Source organism: Excalfactoria chinensis, chromosome 3, assembly GCF_039878825.1.
Source record: "Excalfactoria chinensis isolate bCotChi1 chromosome 3, bCotChi1.hap2, whole genome shotgun sequence".
In the NCBI taxonomy this organism is placed as follows: domain Eukaryota; kingdom Metazoa; phylum Chordata; class Aves; order Galliformes; family Phasianidae; genus Excalfactoria; species Excalfactoria chinensis.
Window position 1 is genome coordinate 56,042,012 of NC_092827.1, and position 14,201 is coordinate 56,056,212.

Below are 14,201 nucleotides of genomic sequence, written 5' to 3' on the forward strand. Positions count from 1 at the left end.
TCAAGTAAACATTACATTTTCTGCCACCTTTCGATTTCAAAGTTACTATAAATTAATTGTTTCACTAGTAATGGTCAGAAATCAGAATGGAGTCATCTCCATTCTACAGAAAACAAGATAAACGGTAAAGTGACTTTCAGCTGTATTCTGAAAGAACAATGAAACAATTCTGCTCTTGAGCAGCATGCAGTCCATGTGTTGCCTTTTGATAGTCAGGTAAACCACTGTAACCAAAGTTACAATGAAAGTCTGTAAAGAAAGTGGGAACAGAAATAAGACATCCTGATTCATCCCTGTTTGTCTGATGCCATAAGAAGTAAAATATTGCATCAGACCAACTGATTGTACATTAGAACACTATAGTGTTAACAAGAGAGGGTAATCTTGATACTGGACTTGGACTGTATTAAACCAGTTCTTGGCTCTGCTACAACATCAAGTTATCTATTTTGTTTTCCTCACTCACTTCTCCGAGAAATAACAGAATTTCCCTTTTCTGTCTTGTCCACTGGTGGCCCAATGGTTTTAGGAAAAAGAACATTTCTCATTTTATATCTGCACAAGACCTAGCACAGTGGGCCTTAGAATCAGATGTACTCTCGGATGTTTACTGTAATACAAATAATACCTATGCAGTATTCTTATAGTATTGTATTTTGGAATGCAGTAGGATATTTTACAATCCTTCTCATCTAAACCCAAAGGCTAATGTATGAAAAATATGCCAGCGAAGCATTAAACAATATTTCCTACCTGCACAGGTGTCTCCAGAGTATAGATATGTTCCCCACGCACGTTGTAGAACTTGACGAGTGCACTTTTCAACAGAGAGCCGTTGCCAAGTTCAACGAGCTGACACTGCTTCTCCATTCCCGCTACTGCAAGTAGGTCTCCTTGTGTACACCACTGTACCACCACATCTGAAATTGCAATAATACTTATAATTGTTAATAATACTTATTAGAAACAACAGGAATCATTTTCCAGAAGCACCCAAGTGATTTAAAAATCCGAAGTATGCTCTTGGAGGTTACATACGTATTTAAAACCCTAAATCTTTTCATCAAAATAGCACCTAATATGTTGTATGTGCACTTTTGAGAATGCCGCTTCCTTTTCATTTTGTGAACTGCAAAAAAAAGGTGTAACAACTCACTAATTAATCTACTCCTGTGGTAAGCATAGAATGGAAGTTAGTGGATGTTCCCAGCCATGTACTGGAATGGGCTCCCCAGGGAGGTGGTTGAATTGCCATCCCTGGATGTGTTCAAGAGCTGTCTGGATGTGGTACTCATGGATATGATTTAGCAGAGGGTTGTTAGAGTTAGGGTACTATGGTTAGGCTGTGGTTGGACTTGATGATCTTCAAGGTCTTTTCCAACCTGGGTAATTCTATGATTCTATGTAACTGTAAGAATTTAGTAGTATTATTAAAACTAGTGAGGAAAATACAGTGTGTATGGCTTTGTGGTAAATAAGTGGAATCAGTTCAATGCCCACACAAGAAACCTCAATCTGTCGCAAAGACATTTTCTTTTGACATGACTTCTAAAAATTTAATCCTCGGTCTAGCAGGAATTTGCCAGAAGCACACAGGGATTGCTTAGTCGCTCATACACGTGGATATGAATATACATATCAGTTACTTCTACAGGCACCTCACAATGAGAAACACCCACAGTTTAATTTGGGGATGCTAATTTCAAATAGTAATATCTTCCAGCTCTTTGTCACACCAAAACAGTATTTTGTACTTCTGCTTGTGTTTCAGAGGTAAATTTGCATATGCAAGGAATATTGAGCTAGTCTTTAAACATTTTACTCTTAAACCGGAGGTGAAAGGCAGCTATTTTGTGCTGAGACAAAGTGATGGTAAAGACAAAACTTTTGTGCTCTGGGACGCTCAATCTGCCAAGAACCTTTTGAAGACATTTGTGGGCGAAAAGCTGTCTTCAAATGAAGAAGCAGAAGAGAAATGAGGGTTGGCAAGAAGGATCTCAGAATTGTTTCAAGTTGTCAACTTGTCATTTTCGGGGACTTTTATGTGCAATTTAAAACGGTTTTGTATTATTTCAACTTTCTGGTATTCCTCATGGGAATTATGCTTCTCATACATCAGAAGCAAGGCACATGTTTCTCAAGATAATTTTTTCACAGCCAGGCACTGTATGCCTCCTGTTTTTTTTCTGTTGGTCCTCAGCCCTCTAAGTAATCAACAGGATTTAATTAATCTTTTTCACCGAGTTTGATGATGGGCGTTTTAGAAATCAGTGAGGCAGGCAGATCAACTTCATTTGCGTTGACTGGATTAAATACACAACTACCAAAGTGAAACAACAATCTCCTTCAGATAAATATCTCCAAGCAAAACTTGAGTTGATCCCTACATCTATAGGAAGAAGAGAACTGTGTCCAGCAGTTTTTTTCTCTCAGTAAAAACTCCTAAAGCAAAGCTGCTGCAAAGGCAGCCAAGAGCTGGATGTCATTCACAGCATCCCCCAGGGACAGTATGGCTCCACAGCATGATGCACCATCAACAGGGTCTTCAAAGACTATTGAAACTTGACATAAAACAGCACAGTGGAGAAATGTGTCTCAGTTCAAGCTCAGAGATTAGAAATCAGATGGGGGAGTCACATCACATAATGGTCTGCAAATGAAACAGTGGATGACAGTCATCCCTCATGGCAGGCATGTTTACAAGCCTTAAACAGAGAGCACTCTAAATGTGCAATAGGTCTGCAGGTAGCAGCTGCAGCTAACTAGTATATCTAGCAGATGTAGTTCAGCAGTATCAGCACACTGAGTTAAAAAGCATGAAAGAAAGAAAGAAAAGATACAGCTGAATGGTTCAAGAGCTTCACTAGACCTAAAAAAACTTCCCAGGGTGTTTAAGATGCATGAACAGAATAACTTGTATTTGGGTAACCAAACTCTCATCTAACAGCAAAAGCTCTTCTACATCAATTTAATGTGAATATTTCCAGTAAAATGACAACTATGCAAGCCAGTAGAACAACAAAAATATATTGGTATTACATGAAAGAGTTTTATAATTGTCTGCTTTAAAAATTGATTTAGTAGCCTACAGCAGCCTATAAAGACAATGCACCTGCTACGGAGACCACAATGCAATACTTACAGATTTCAGACAGTAACACATGAGTTGACTCGCACACAATACTGGAAAACATTAATTCTTAGCTCTGTTCCAAGTAGCTTCTGTGTATGGAGACCCTGTGCTAGGTGGACTTGCATATTCTTGCACATGAAAACAACCAGCAGAATGACAGTTGCTTGACAACACTTTTAATAAAAGAAGGTACAGAAGATGTGTATATCCATATAACAACTAAATGTAAAATACTTTCCCTCATGAAACTGTTAGCTTCAAAACGAGACAGAGATACTCCAAACACCTTTCTTTCATTCTCACACATGCTGCCAATCCACCAAGATGTTGCACATTCTTCTACTGGTGTCAATGATAAAGTCCATAAATACATTTTACTGAAAACTGCACATTAATATTTTGCTAAAAGAAGGTGATGTAATTAAGGGATCTTTTTCCGTTAGAGAAAAACAATGGGGAAAGAAAAACATGACAGACATTCTCATCAAGATGGAGCCCCACAGCACTAAACAGAGAACTAGATGGGTTTCTTTCTCTTCTGGTTCCAGTAAGAAACACAGACTAGATGACAACTCAGAACTTCTTATCTGATCTAGCATAACTTCATAGTGATGCTGGGCACACAACCTGGTGGATATTACAAGAGCTTCTCTATATTGGTTCTAGCTTCCCAGACATAAAGCAGCCTTTCTGGCAAAATAAGTTTTCTGGATCATAGGATTGCCTCATGAAGCTACTATTTGCCAGCCACATACTTCTTGGGTTGGGATAAATGGAAGCTGGAGTGGGATAGAATTCTCCAATGTGATGTTATATTCCCCTGAATAGCTGATCACCCCAAAACTACTGTGATGGTGTTAGGATAACATTTCAGCAGCAGTATTACACTGTTACAGAACAGCTATGGGTCTGCTCCAACAGCTAGATTTTCTCTCTTTTTTTCTGTTGTTGTTATTTTTCCATCTAATATAAAATTGATTTACCTGTAGAGATAAAATATAATCAAAGGAGCCTATTTTTAACCACGTGTTTATGTGTCTTAGTGAATTAAAACTTGTCTGCAAGCAAAACACCATAAATGGCCAGCACTAAATGTGCTGGAAAAGTCAAGGTCTTTTGGATAAGTAAGAACAGTAAAGATTTCAATGTAAATAAAGATTCTACATAAAATAATGATCTTACAAACATTAAAGCATATTGTTTAGCAAGATGTATAGTAATAATCAGCAGAATTTTCCTTCTCAGAACAACTTACCTCTTGGTAAACAACAATGCTAGCAAGCTTCCAAAATACGTAAGACATGGGAGAGAGCGTTCTGATTCTTATCTGGTTACTAAAAGCATGGCAAGAGACATTGTGAATTAAAGATGAACAAAGTGTTAATGTGAGAGGGCCATTCACACAAACAAACAAACTTATTAGCACATGCAGCTGAAAAATGGCAAACAGATCAGTTTGCTCAGCAAAGCTGCCATAAAAATATGATCTGAAAAACTTAAGCATTTAAAAATATATACATATTAACCATGCGTTACTTTTCCACCAGCAGGTGTCAGTGCTGATAATGGCAATACAAGCGGCTGAGCTCTGGCTGGAAGAGTTGGGTTAGCGGACAGACACAAAAAGGTAACTTACATGATTAAAAGTACGAGTAAAACAGAGCATAGAAATGGGGTGAAGTATTTTCTTTTGTACCTTTCAACCCTGAGCGGATAATAGTAGGAGACAAGTCATCATAATTGTTCATTAAACTGATGTCTCCTGACGTGAAGCTGACAGTCAATAGTGGCTTGGTGTTCTGCACTGGGACTGGATATGTAGCTGGTCCATCTGCAAGCACAAGGTTCTGGAGTGAGTGAAAAGTAAGCAACCAGAAATAATTATATCCAGACTGACAGGCACAGTACTTAAGCTTATTCTCATCAGGCCAGGCTCAAAATCTTGAACTACCTGCTTATTTCTGCAATATCTGTAAGCAAAAGCAAACCAGATATAGCTAGTTAATTTGTCTGCTTCCGTGAAGTCCCAACATTTTTTTCTCTTCATTTTATTCACCGCAGCATGCCCCAAATGATTTATGGATCTTCTGTTAAGTTAGCCAAGGATGGCTTTCCACCCTTCTCTACTGTCAGCTCCCCAGAGCTGAAAGTCAGAGCTTTGGAAAGTTTCCTTGGGTCTCAAGTTGAAAACTAGTATAATAAACACCATCATCATGCAAAATGCTACTTGTTAGATAAATTTCCTCCTTCAACAAGTAATGGGGACTCCTCCTGAAGTCACTAGAGACTTTGTAAGAGCTTCTAGGAGAACATACTGACCTTTCATAAATTGCTGTATTTTAAATGTTAAGAGCTAGGCAGCAGCATGAAAAATTGTGTGCTATCCTGCACAACAGGATTCAGTGAGCTCAAAGGTGAAGATGAGATCAAAGGATACTTCACTTGCAAAACTACTTCTATAAAGCCTCTGTTTCCCTGGGCTTATTTTTCAGCATTCACTGAAATTCACTTGTTCAAATACTTAATGACCAACATTGCCATCTGTAGTATTCACTGTTTAACTCTGTTTTGTTTACAGGTCTCAATAGGAGGCAGTGCCGGATCCTGTTGAAGCGCTGCTCTCAATGCAGAACCAGCACATTTTCAGTCATCAAAAATGGCAAAGGTATTTAAGAATAGTATTGCTTCCTGATCCAGCAAAAAAGTCAATCAAAAAGCACATGATAATGATGTCAGGTAATTATCAGCTCTGTGTGTGCATGTAATTTTGTAAAAGAAACTTATCAGGCTTGCTGTCCTTCCTACACTTCTGTGTGAGTCAAAGGCTTGTCACCTTTGAGAGGTTTATGCTGCATCTGGCTCTGAAGAAAACAAATCATGTTTGGGTAATCATTAAAAGCAGACTTGTAGGCTTGTAACGAGTCCACCCACCCTGATTGACTCAGAAAAAGCTATCACATTTGGATCATTTAAGCTCTCATCTGTGTACTCTGCAATTTCACCATCCTCCGACTGGATTTCAAAGGAAGTATAAAAATTTATTGTTATTCCTTGTCTTGCATTAGAAGCTTGCTAGGAAACTTGAAGGTTTGTCGTTTTTTTTTCTACTAAGGTAATAAAGTCTCACTCAGTACCAAGAATCAGCCAAAACAAAACTCAAGTCAAAAGATGCTAAATTTTTTTTTTTTTCAGATGATTAGATTGCCTACCAGTATTTGCTAAATATATAAGTTTATTCTACTGACATAAATATAAGTTATTCTGAAAAGGATATTTTTTGACTGAGTCCAAATGAGAGCTAAAACTGCAAGAGTTTTCAATTCAGTGGTTCAGATCTGAGATGCAGACTCAGAATCATTTCTAGCTAGCAAGTATTTAAATCTTTATTGTGCAATCACCGTTGCCTTAATCCTTTAGTAGCTTATTTATCAACAGCATTTACAAAAATCAGTATTAGTACTGTTTGGATGGGGTATGACCATATCCTACCTCAGACCGTACACATGTGGTAGCCTGGCAGGTCTTTGCTATTTGTGATTTCCAAAGAGTTTAAAACCAAAACACTTCACCTGAGGAGTTTTATACTTAAGGGTCATGATGGATTTCTTCCAGACTCTCAAACTGGCAATATGTTCAGAAATACGGGAATTAGTAATTCCAGACAGCCCCAGTCACTCTCCATCTACCCTATGTAGTTGCAGAAAATATTTTTATAACCACCCCCACACAAAATTTATTGAGCTCTTTGTGTCAGGACTATTAAGGATGGGACTATAATGATGAGTATGTCTATAATGATAAGTATGAGAATCTCTCTGCTTCACAGGATTTCTTTAAGATTAAAGATGCAGTACCTTCTGCCATGTCTAATACTGTTACCTTATCACACAAATATATATAATATAAAATATAATGCATTAACTTTTGTGACTGCCCTCTACCCATTATGGACCATTGCAATATCTCACATGCACTTATCAGTGACATCTGATGGGCCCCTATCTACATTTTTCTCCTTGGCCTCACTAACAAACTTTTCAGTTTTGTGTTGTTACCTCATTGTGCAAATGGAGGCACAGCAGCATGGGCGAGGTGTGTCTAGTGGCGTACCTCATAACAGTATTCTGTTCCAACCTCGAATCTACCTCAAGAGCAATACACCATCTTTCATCTTCTACCTGCTTGAAACCATAGCCATCCTGCTGTTTCAGTACAACATGACTACTCCCTGGTGTTTACAAGTGCCAGCAAAGCAGAAAGAGAAGAACATGCAAGGAACCTACCCTGTGGTGGGGAATAGTCGTCAGAATCTGTGTCGCTCTCACTGCTGTCCTCCACCAGGAAGCTGGGGTAGTTCCAGGACATGCTGAGGATACCATCTGACTCATGAAGGAGCACATGGGCCAGCATTCGCCCATGGCAGTCCATGACGATAACCTGACCATCAGCAGTGCCAAACAGTACCTGAAAATAACAAAACAAACCTCCATCCTGTCAGAGGTCAATGACCAGACCATTCTTTGAATGCATCTTTCAGATAACTTGCTATGCTGGAAATTAATTGTAAGTAAAGCAGTCAAGGGTTTTAACTGGTGCCACAACAGGACAATGCAGCCCATCAAAGATTTATACAACAAATGAAGTCAAAGCAGCAAAATCAAATTCGTCTGGATTATGAAATCAGGAAGTCATTGGACTTTGTGTTCCTTACATGTAGGCGTTGAAGCAATTTCCACTAACTCAAAGACAGCTGACATGGCAGAGGGATTGGAAGTGGACAATCTTTAAGGTCCCTTCCAACCCAAGCCATTCTACAATTCTATGACATGGCAGAAAATCTTATGTCCATTTAATACCCGTGGGAAGAGTAGCAAACAATAGTAAAGACTACATGAGACCTTGCTGGAGCTCCTGACAGGAGGTAGCACAGAGAAGGAATGTACAAGACAACTACCATAGTTGTTTGATTGCATATCTCAAAAACAAAACCATGCATGCTTACTTGAGGGCTGATAGAGGATCAAAAAGTGATATGGTCAGTTCCTAAAATCTGTGAGCAAGTTTCACAGTGGGATTTGTTTTGTTTACTTTGGTATGAGCCATTGCTATCTGAACTTGGTCTTTATTACCACTAACGTGAGTTGGCAGAAGGGCTACCACAGGTTCTCCAGTATTCTTGGCTCATACAGAAATTCCTAAAATTAGTGGCAGAAACCACGCCATCGATTATAGCAATATCAAAACGCACAGCTGACAAATATGAGATCCTAGCTGAGATTTCAAACAACCCATGAGAAATAGAAAGCCGAATAGAAGAGGACAGGTTACTCGATTGACAAGAAGAAAGAAGTTGGGAGAATGTCTTCCAAAACCAGAGGCAAAAAGCAAAACAATCACTCAAATGGAAGTAGATTATTACAGCCCAAGAGGAAGACAATAACTTACATGCTCAGAAAGGGTAAAGAACTTCCATCCACCATTTCAAACACAAAATGGATACGGCAAGTTTTTCTTCATGCCCTTAAACTGTAAATGCCGAAGTGTCTGACTGAAGCCAGACTGACTGGAACATACAATTTCTTTTTAATGAGCATTTTTTGTCTTGAGGTTTTGAATAAGTTAAGATCCTGCATATTTGATGAATTTTAGAAAAACATCAGGAAATAAGGTTTAATAAATCCACCAAATGATAAATGCAATAAGCCAAGGCTTCTGCTGCTACCACATAATTCCATGCCAGGCAAATATATTTTAAAGCAAGTTAAAAGGCATTCATCAACTTGAAAACTAGTCAGCATTTAAAAGGAAGCTAAAAGGAAGGTTAAATCTTATACTTGCCCTTCAGTCTGCCACATATTTTTGGTTTTATAATCACACTTTCATATAATGTAATTTCTCAGTTGTCGTGTTAAATAACCATACAAACTGAAGGGCCAATTGCCTGTATTTTGGAAAGAAAATGTCCAAACCACAGGATTCCTCATTTCTCTGTGAGTAGGCATGTAAATTTAAGATTCTACCAATTATATCCCCAGATCAAAAACTCATCTAGTCTCGTATCTTATCTCTAACAGTGAACAAGTGTTTGGGGAAGAATAAAAGTACAGAATGTACTGAACAAGCACTTCACCTGCATACTTAGCTTCAGACAAAAAATACTGCCTCTTCTTAAAGTCTGCTAACTGATTATTTCACTGTCTAATCTTCACTTCTTAATACCGTAAGAAATATGGGATAATTGTTCCCACTTATCAACATTCTCAACATTGGTCACAATTTTATAGCTATATATTATAGAATCCCTTAGACATCTGAGCAATCATAGCCTACTTAAGATCTCCTGTACACTTGTTATTCAGAGCCTCAAATTACGCTTGCTGACCTCTGCTGTAGTTACTCCACCTTTCTTCCAAGACGTGGTGACAGACTTGCAGTATTCAAACTGTGCATTTGTATCAGATTTATACCAAAGTACTTCCACGAGAAGCAAATGCCATGGTTGCACCTCTTAAAGTTACGTTCTTTTGAGTAGTACTGCCCTTAATTCATTTAAAATGACAAACTTCTACGCTAATTTCTAACTCAGACCAGAACAGCTGCATGCAGGCATCTTAATTCTTGCAATGGGACCAAAGATAGCTCCTTAGCAACTGGGGTGCTCCTCATCTCTTTAGCCAGGCTACAGGTTTCAAGAAGCAGCGTAAGTTTTCTGATTATCGTAGCAATTCAACCTTTAAGATGAAAGCATTTATCAGGCTGATAGTTCTGCTGGCTGAACTCCTGCTGAAGCTGTATAAATGTCTAGTGGTGTTACCATCCATAACATTAGCCAAGCTATAAATGCCATATTCAAGCTAAGTATGTCAGATGAATAAAATTCTCTTGACCTTCAGAAAAAAGGTCAAGGCACAGAGTATACCTGAAGGATCCAACAGGAAAATCAAATGGCTGTATTTTAGCTGCACACACTCATATTTTTAAGATAATTGCAGACCTACAAGGTCTGAAGAAATGCTGGAAAAAAAAAGTAATGTGCAAGTCACAGTGACTTGTTCAGGTACAAAAGCTAAACAGTCATTTAAAAAAATTCCAAGTACTTATTTTGTGGTTCTTTAGCCCTTTATCCTATTCATCCTCTTCTTGTCTCCTCTCCTTTTGTACTGCTCATTATTTCAGCTATTATTACACGCATTACCACTTGTAGAATTGCATTCAATGAATAATATGAAATCAAGTAGCAAAACACCTTAAATCATCCATAAATTTAAAGTGTGACTGAGCCACAAAACGAAAATACAGTATTTCCTTACAAAACACGTCAAACGTAATGATTCCTGTACTGCAGTGAAGCTGTTCCTGATTAAAGGTCATAGAAATGCAGAAAACAAAAGAGCTACCATTTCTAGAGTAGTCTTCAGTGGTGCCCTGATGCTTTATTCTTTGAAAGGAAAACTGCTAGGCATCATTGGGACAATTCACGCAAAGTTTTCTAAACATATTCAGAGCTGAAAGCTGGGTTAAGTCTTGAAACAGAGGCGTCTGGGTTCCTCATGAAACTCATCCCTGTGTTAATTCCTACTTATTGTAACAAATCTAAAATACACCCTTCTGTGAAATCTGCAGACTTCTTAGTCTCTGTGGTAATTTGTTGCGTGTCTTACAAGTTAGCTTTGGTAAATAAAATGGGGTTTCATCAGTATTGAAACAATGAACCTTGAAATTATAATTTAAGATTATAATCCACTTAAATCCCGTGATTTCAAAAAGTCTTCAATTTGCAGCCTGAAATATACCAATTCCTATAAGACACATGGTAATCAAAAGATGGGTTATTCTGCTCTCAAGTAATTTTTTCATGAAGAGATGAATATTAGAACAGATGAGAAGCTAAATAATTCAGACCATGAGGAACAACTTGAACCTATTCAGTGACTTAGCTGTTTGTGTATCTGTTGTGCTGAACTGCTACTATTCCCTTAAGATCTGCTGAGATGCTGTAATGCATCTTGACCAAATACAGTGTTAGCATAAATGTTTTTGCAGCCCTGAAACCTACAAAGCTGCATATTTAAGAGCGATAAAAAATCAAGCGGCCTGAATGTTCAGCTCAGGAGTCCCACCACTTCAAAAGACAACTAGAATTTAGTAGACCTGATGCTTTTTTGGAAAATAAATAAATAAATAAATAAATAAATTGCTTTACATATATATTATATTACTATATATATATATTGCTATAATATATATATTGCTTTTCAATTTGTTTTAATGTACAGAAACTGAACTCATCAACAGTAAGTATGCACCTACCCCAGAAGCAACGGGGTAGATCCCACTGTCTCACCACATTTGATTACAGACAGTAGCTAAGAAAAGTCTATAGATCATAACAACTTCTTTAAGTCAGTTAAGCTTTGTTGACTTATATCTGCAGAAAATCTAGCCACTGTTCATTCCTACATCTTAGCCTGTCCTCACTGTCTAAGCAGCTTTCCAGAACTACAGTCATTTTTACTTTAATTGGATAACCCAATCCCAATAATAATACATTTGATGACTTTGTATATACATGAGGAAGAAGACAGAAGTATTTTCAACCTAAGATTTGGGTTGTACAAACTGAATAGTCAATACTGCTGCAGAAGGATATTGATAAAATAAGATGCTGCCTCTGTAACATTTGGTACTAAAACTGAAGGTTTCTAACATCGCTAGTCAAACAAAACTCCCTGGAAATCTGGTCAATACATTTTTGAAACATCTTCATTCTGTATCGAGGCAATGAATGAACCTTTGGTTATAGTTCATGCTGAAGTCAGGATAGCACACTTAGATACGGACAGTCCAGCATCATGATGGAACAAGGCTGGAAAAGGAAAATCTGCTTTACTCATGCTGGCCCAGGATTTTCAAAACAGCCCCTTTGACTTTCACAAAATATATATATTTGACAACCATGGAAAGCAAAACTACTTCACAGACTGAGTTCATTAAAAACAAAACAAAACAAAAAACTCTGAAAATGAATCTAGCAAAATCCATCTTAGCATTATTTATTTTAAACCCCCTTTTGTTGTTGTTGTTGCTATTGTTGTTTTAATGGAGAAACAGGATTTCCTTGTTAGACTTATAACTGAGAGCACTAGCCAGAGGACGAGGTTTGGAAAGAAGAGACCAACAGATGCTTTACAGAAGTTCTTAATTCCTGACCATTCTAGTCTCTCTTCTCTGAGCTTCCTCCAATTCCACTCCTTGAGACAGTGACTTACCAAAAAAATAATATTAAACTAAATTTCGAATCCAATGCAAGGTACACTGACAGCCTGTACAGAAGGCTGGGTGCTTTTCAGACTAACCAATTCCAGGATTCCATTTTAATTTCTTCAGTTTATTAGGGGTCTCTTAACAGTGAAGTAGTAGTCCGAGATAGAAATCTCTTCAGCATCTTGTGACTGAGAAAATCATGGATGATCTCACAGGTTATTATCAGTATTGCACCTAAAATAGTGTTTTATGAACATTTTCCACACCCTTTGCTTCATGAACTCCAGTTTAAGGCCTCCAATTTCTCTTAGGTTTTGCCTGGTTTGACCTACAATTCTTGTTTCAAACATTCACTAAGGCTGAATTTCCAAAGTTTGAAGGGTTCCTTGTTCACCCATACCTTTCACAAACCTCGTTCTTTCAGCATTTGGTTTTACTTTCTGCCTTTCTGATTTATCTTCTGTTTGGCCCCACCTTGTTGCCACTGTACCATGGAAGACCAACACTGCCACTAACAGTTTATCTGGTGTACCTCTGAATTTGCAGCCGCCTTGTCTGATGTTTGTCTTCCTGACATTTCTCTTTTCAAAGTTTAGACCTGTCTTTACGTGTTTCCTTTAACATCCTCCCACTACGAAGCCAGCACAACTTCAGAAATGATACTCTGCAAAACACTAATAAAATCAACTGAGTGCATCTGCAGTGTCAGAAAACACTGACCAATTCAAGAAAGCTGAATCAGTCCTGTTTGCTCTAATTTAGCCATCTGGCCAAACATTAGAATTCATGCTAGGAACAAGCACCACAGTCATCAGCACAATGCCATCATACGGCATTAGGTAAGATATTAGGAGGAAGTTTTTCACACAGAGGGTGGTGACGCACTGGAACAGGTTGCCTGAGGAGGTTGTGGATGCCCCATCCCTGGACGCATTCAAGGCCAGACTGGATGTGGCTCTGGGCAGCCTGGTCTGGTGGTTGGTGACCCTGCACATAGCAGGGGGTTGAAACTACATGATCATTGTGGCCCTTTCCGACCCAGGCCATTCTATGATTCTGTGATTCATACTAAAAGATAAATCTATTTTGCTGATCAAGATTAACTGAATTATAAAATAATTAATATGCAAAATGATGGATCAAACTTCTATTATTTGTGCAGATATGCTTAACAGCATGGGAAATACATGGAAAATGATTGCCTTTAGGTATTTTCTTTCAGTGATATTAGCCTGACAAAAAAGTCTGCCAGTCTTGTAAAGGTTTAGTTAAGACATTTTGCAGTCCATGTAGTCTAAGTGTTAGCATTTTGCAGCCTTTCTGTTCTTTTTGTTTATTGCTTCTCCATCAGAAAACATGAGACAATGCATCAACAGCCTCTTAAGATACATTAAAAAAATGAAAAGCTTTTTTTTTTTCTTCCCCTTAGCGTGACATTTCTGGCTTTACTTCTTTTTACCTCAAAATGAGGAGAGAAAGAGAGAGAATCAGACAGAGGGAGCCAGCTGCTCTCTCCTGCTGAATCCTTTTTTATTTTCATTAAAAATTCAACTGCTGTAAAATGATTTCCTGAACTGATGCTAAAAGAGACATCACCACAATTCACACCAAAACTCAGGGGGAAAAAAGCACTAGGTTTCCTTTGACTTCATTTATGTCTAAAAATACTGAAAAGAGGGTTGTGGTTTTTTTTTGTTTCCTTCAGAAATGAGGAATTACTGCCCTGTGCATGGACAACATACCATCAGATCATCCAGCTAACTGCATATAGACACAGCACTGGAATTCCCGTTTGAGACCGTTA

At 38.0% G+C, this 14,201-nt stretch overlaps 1 protein-coding gene across 5 annotated transcripts in view; it reads right to left on the minus strand.

Annotated features, from left to right (window-relative positions):
- The window catches only part of TULP4 (TUB like protein 4), a 142,159-nt gene that overhangs the window by 33,420 nt on the left and 94,538 nt on the right, over positions 1-14,201 (minus strand). For all 5 annotated transcript variants that reach the window (XR_011903033.1, XR_011903032.1, XM_072331408.1 and 2 more), the window contains exons 5-7: positions 7,417-7,597; positions 4,830-4,964; positions 754-920 (exon numbers count right to left, since the gene is read on the minus strand). Coding sequence is in view for 3 of the 5 variants with exons in the window: in XM_072331408.1 (XP_072187509.1) it covers positions 754-920; positions 4,830-4,964; positions 7,417-7,597 (483 nt within the window). In the remaining 2 variants the exon portion in view is untranslated. The remainder of the gene's footprint in view (positions 1-753; positions 921-4,829; positions 4,965-7,416; positions 7,598-14,201) is intronic.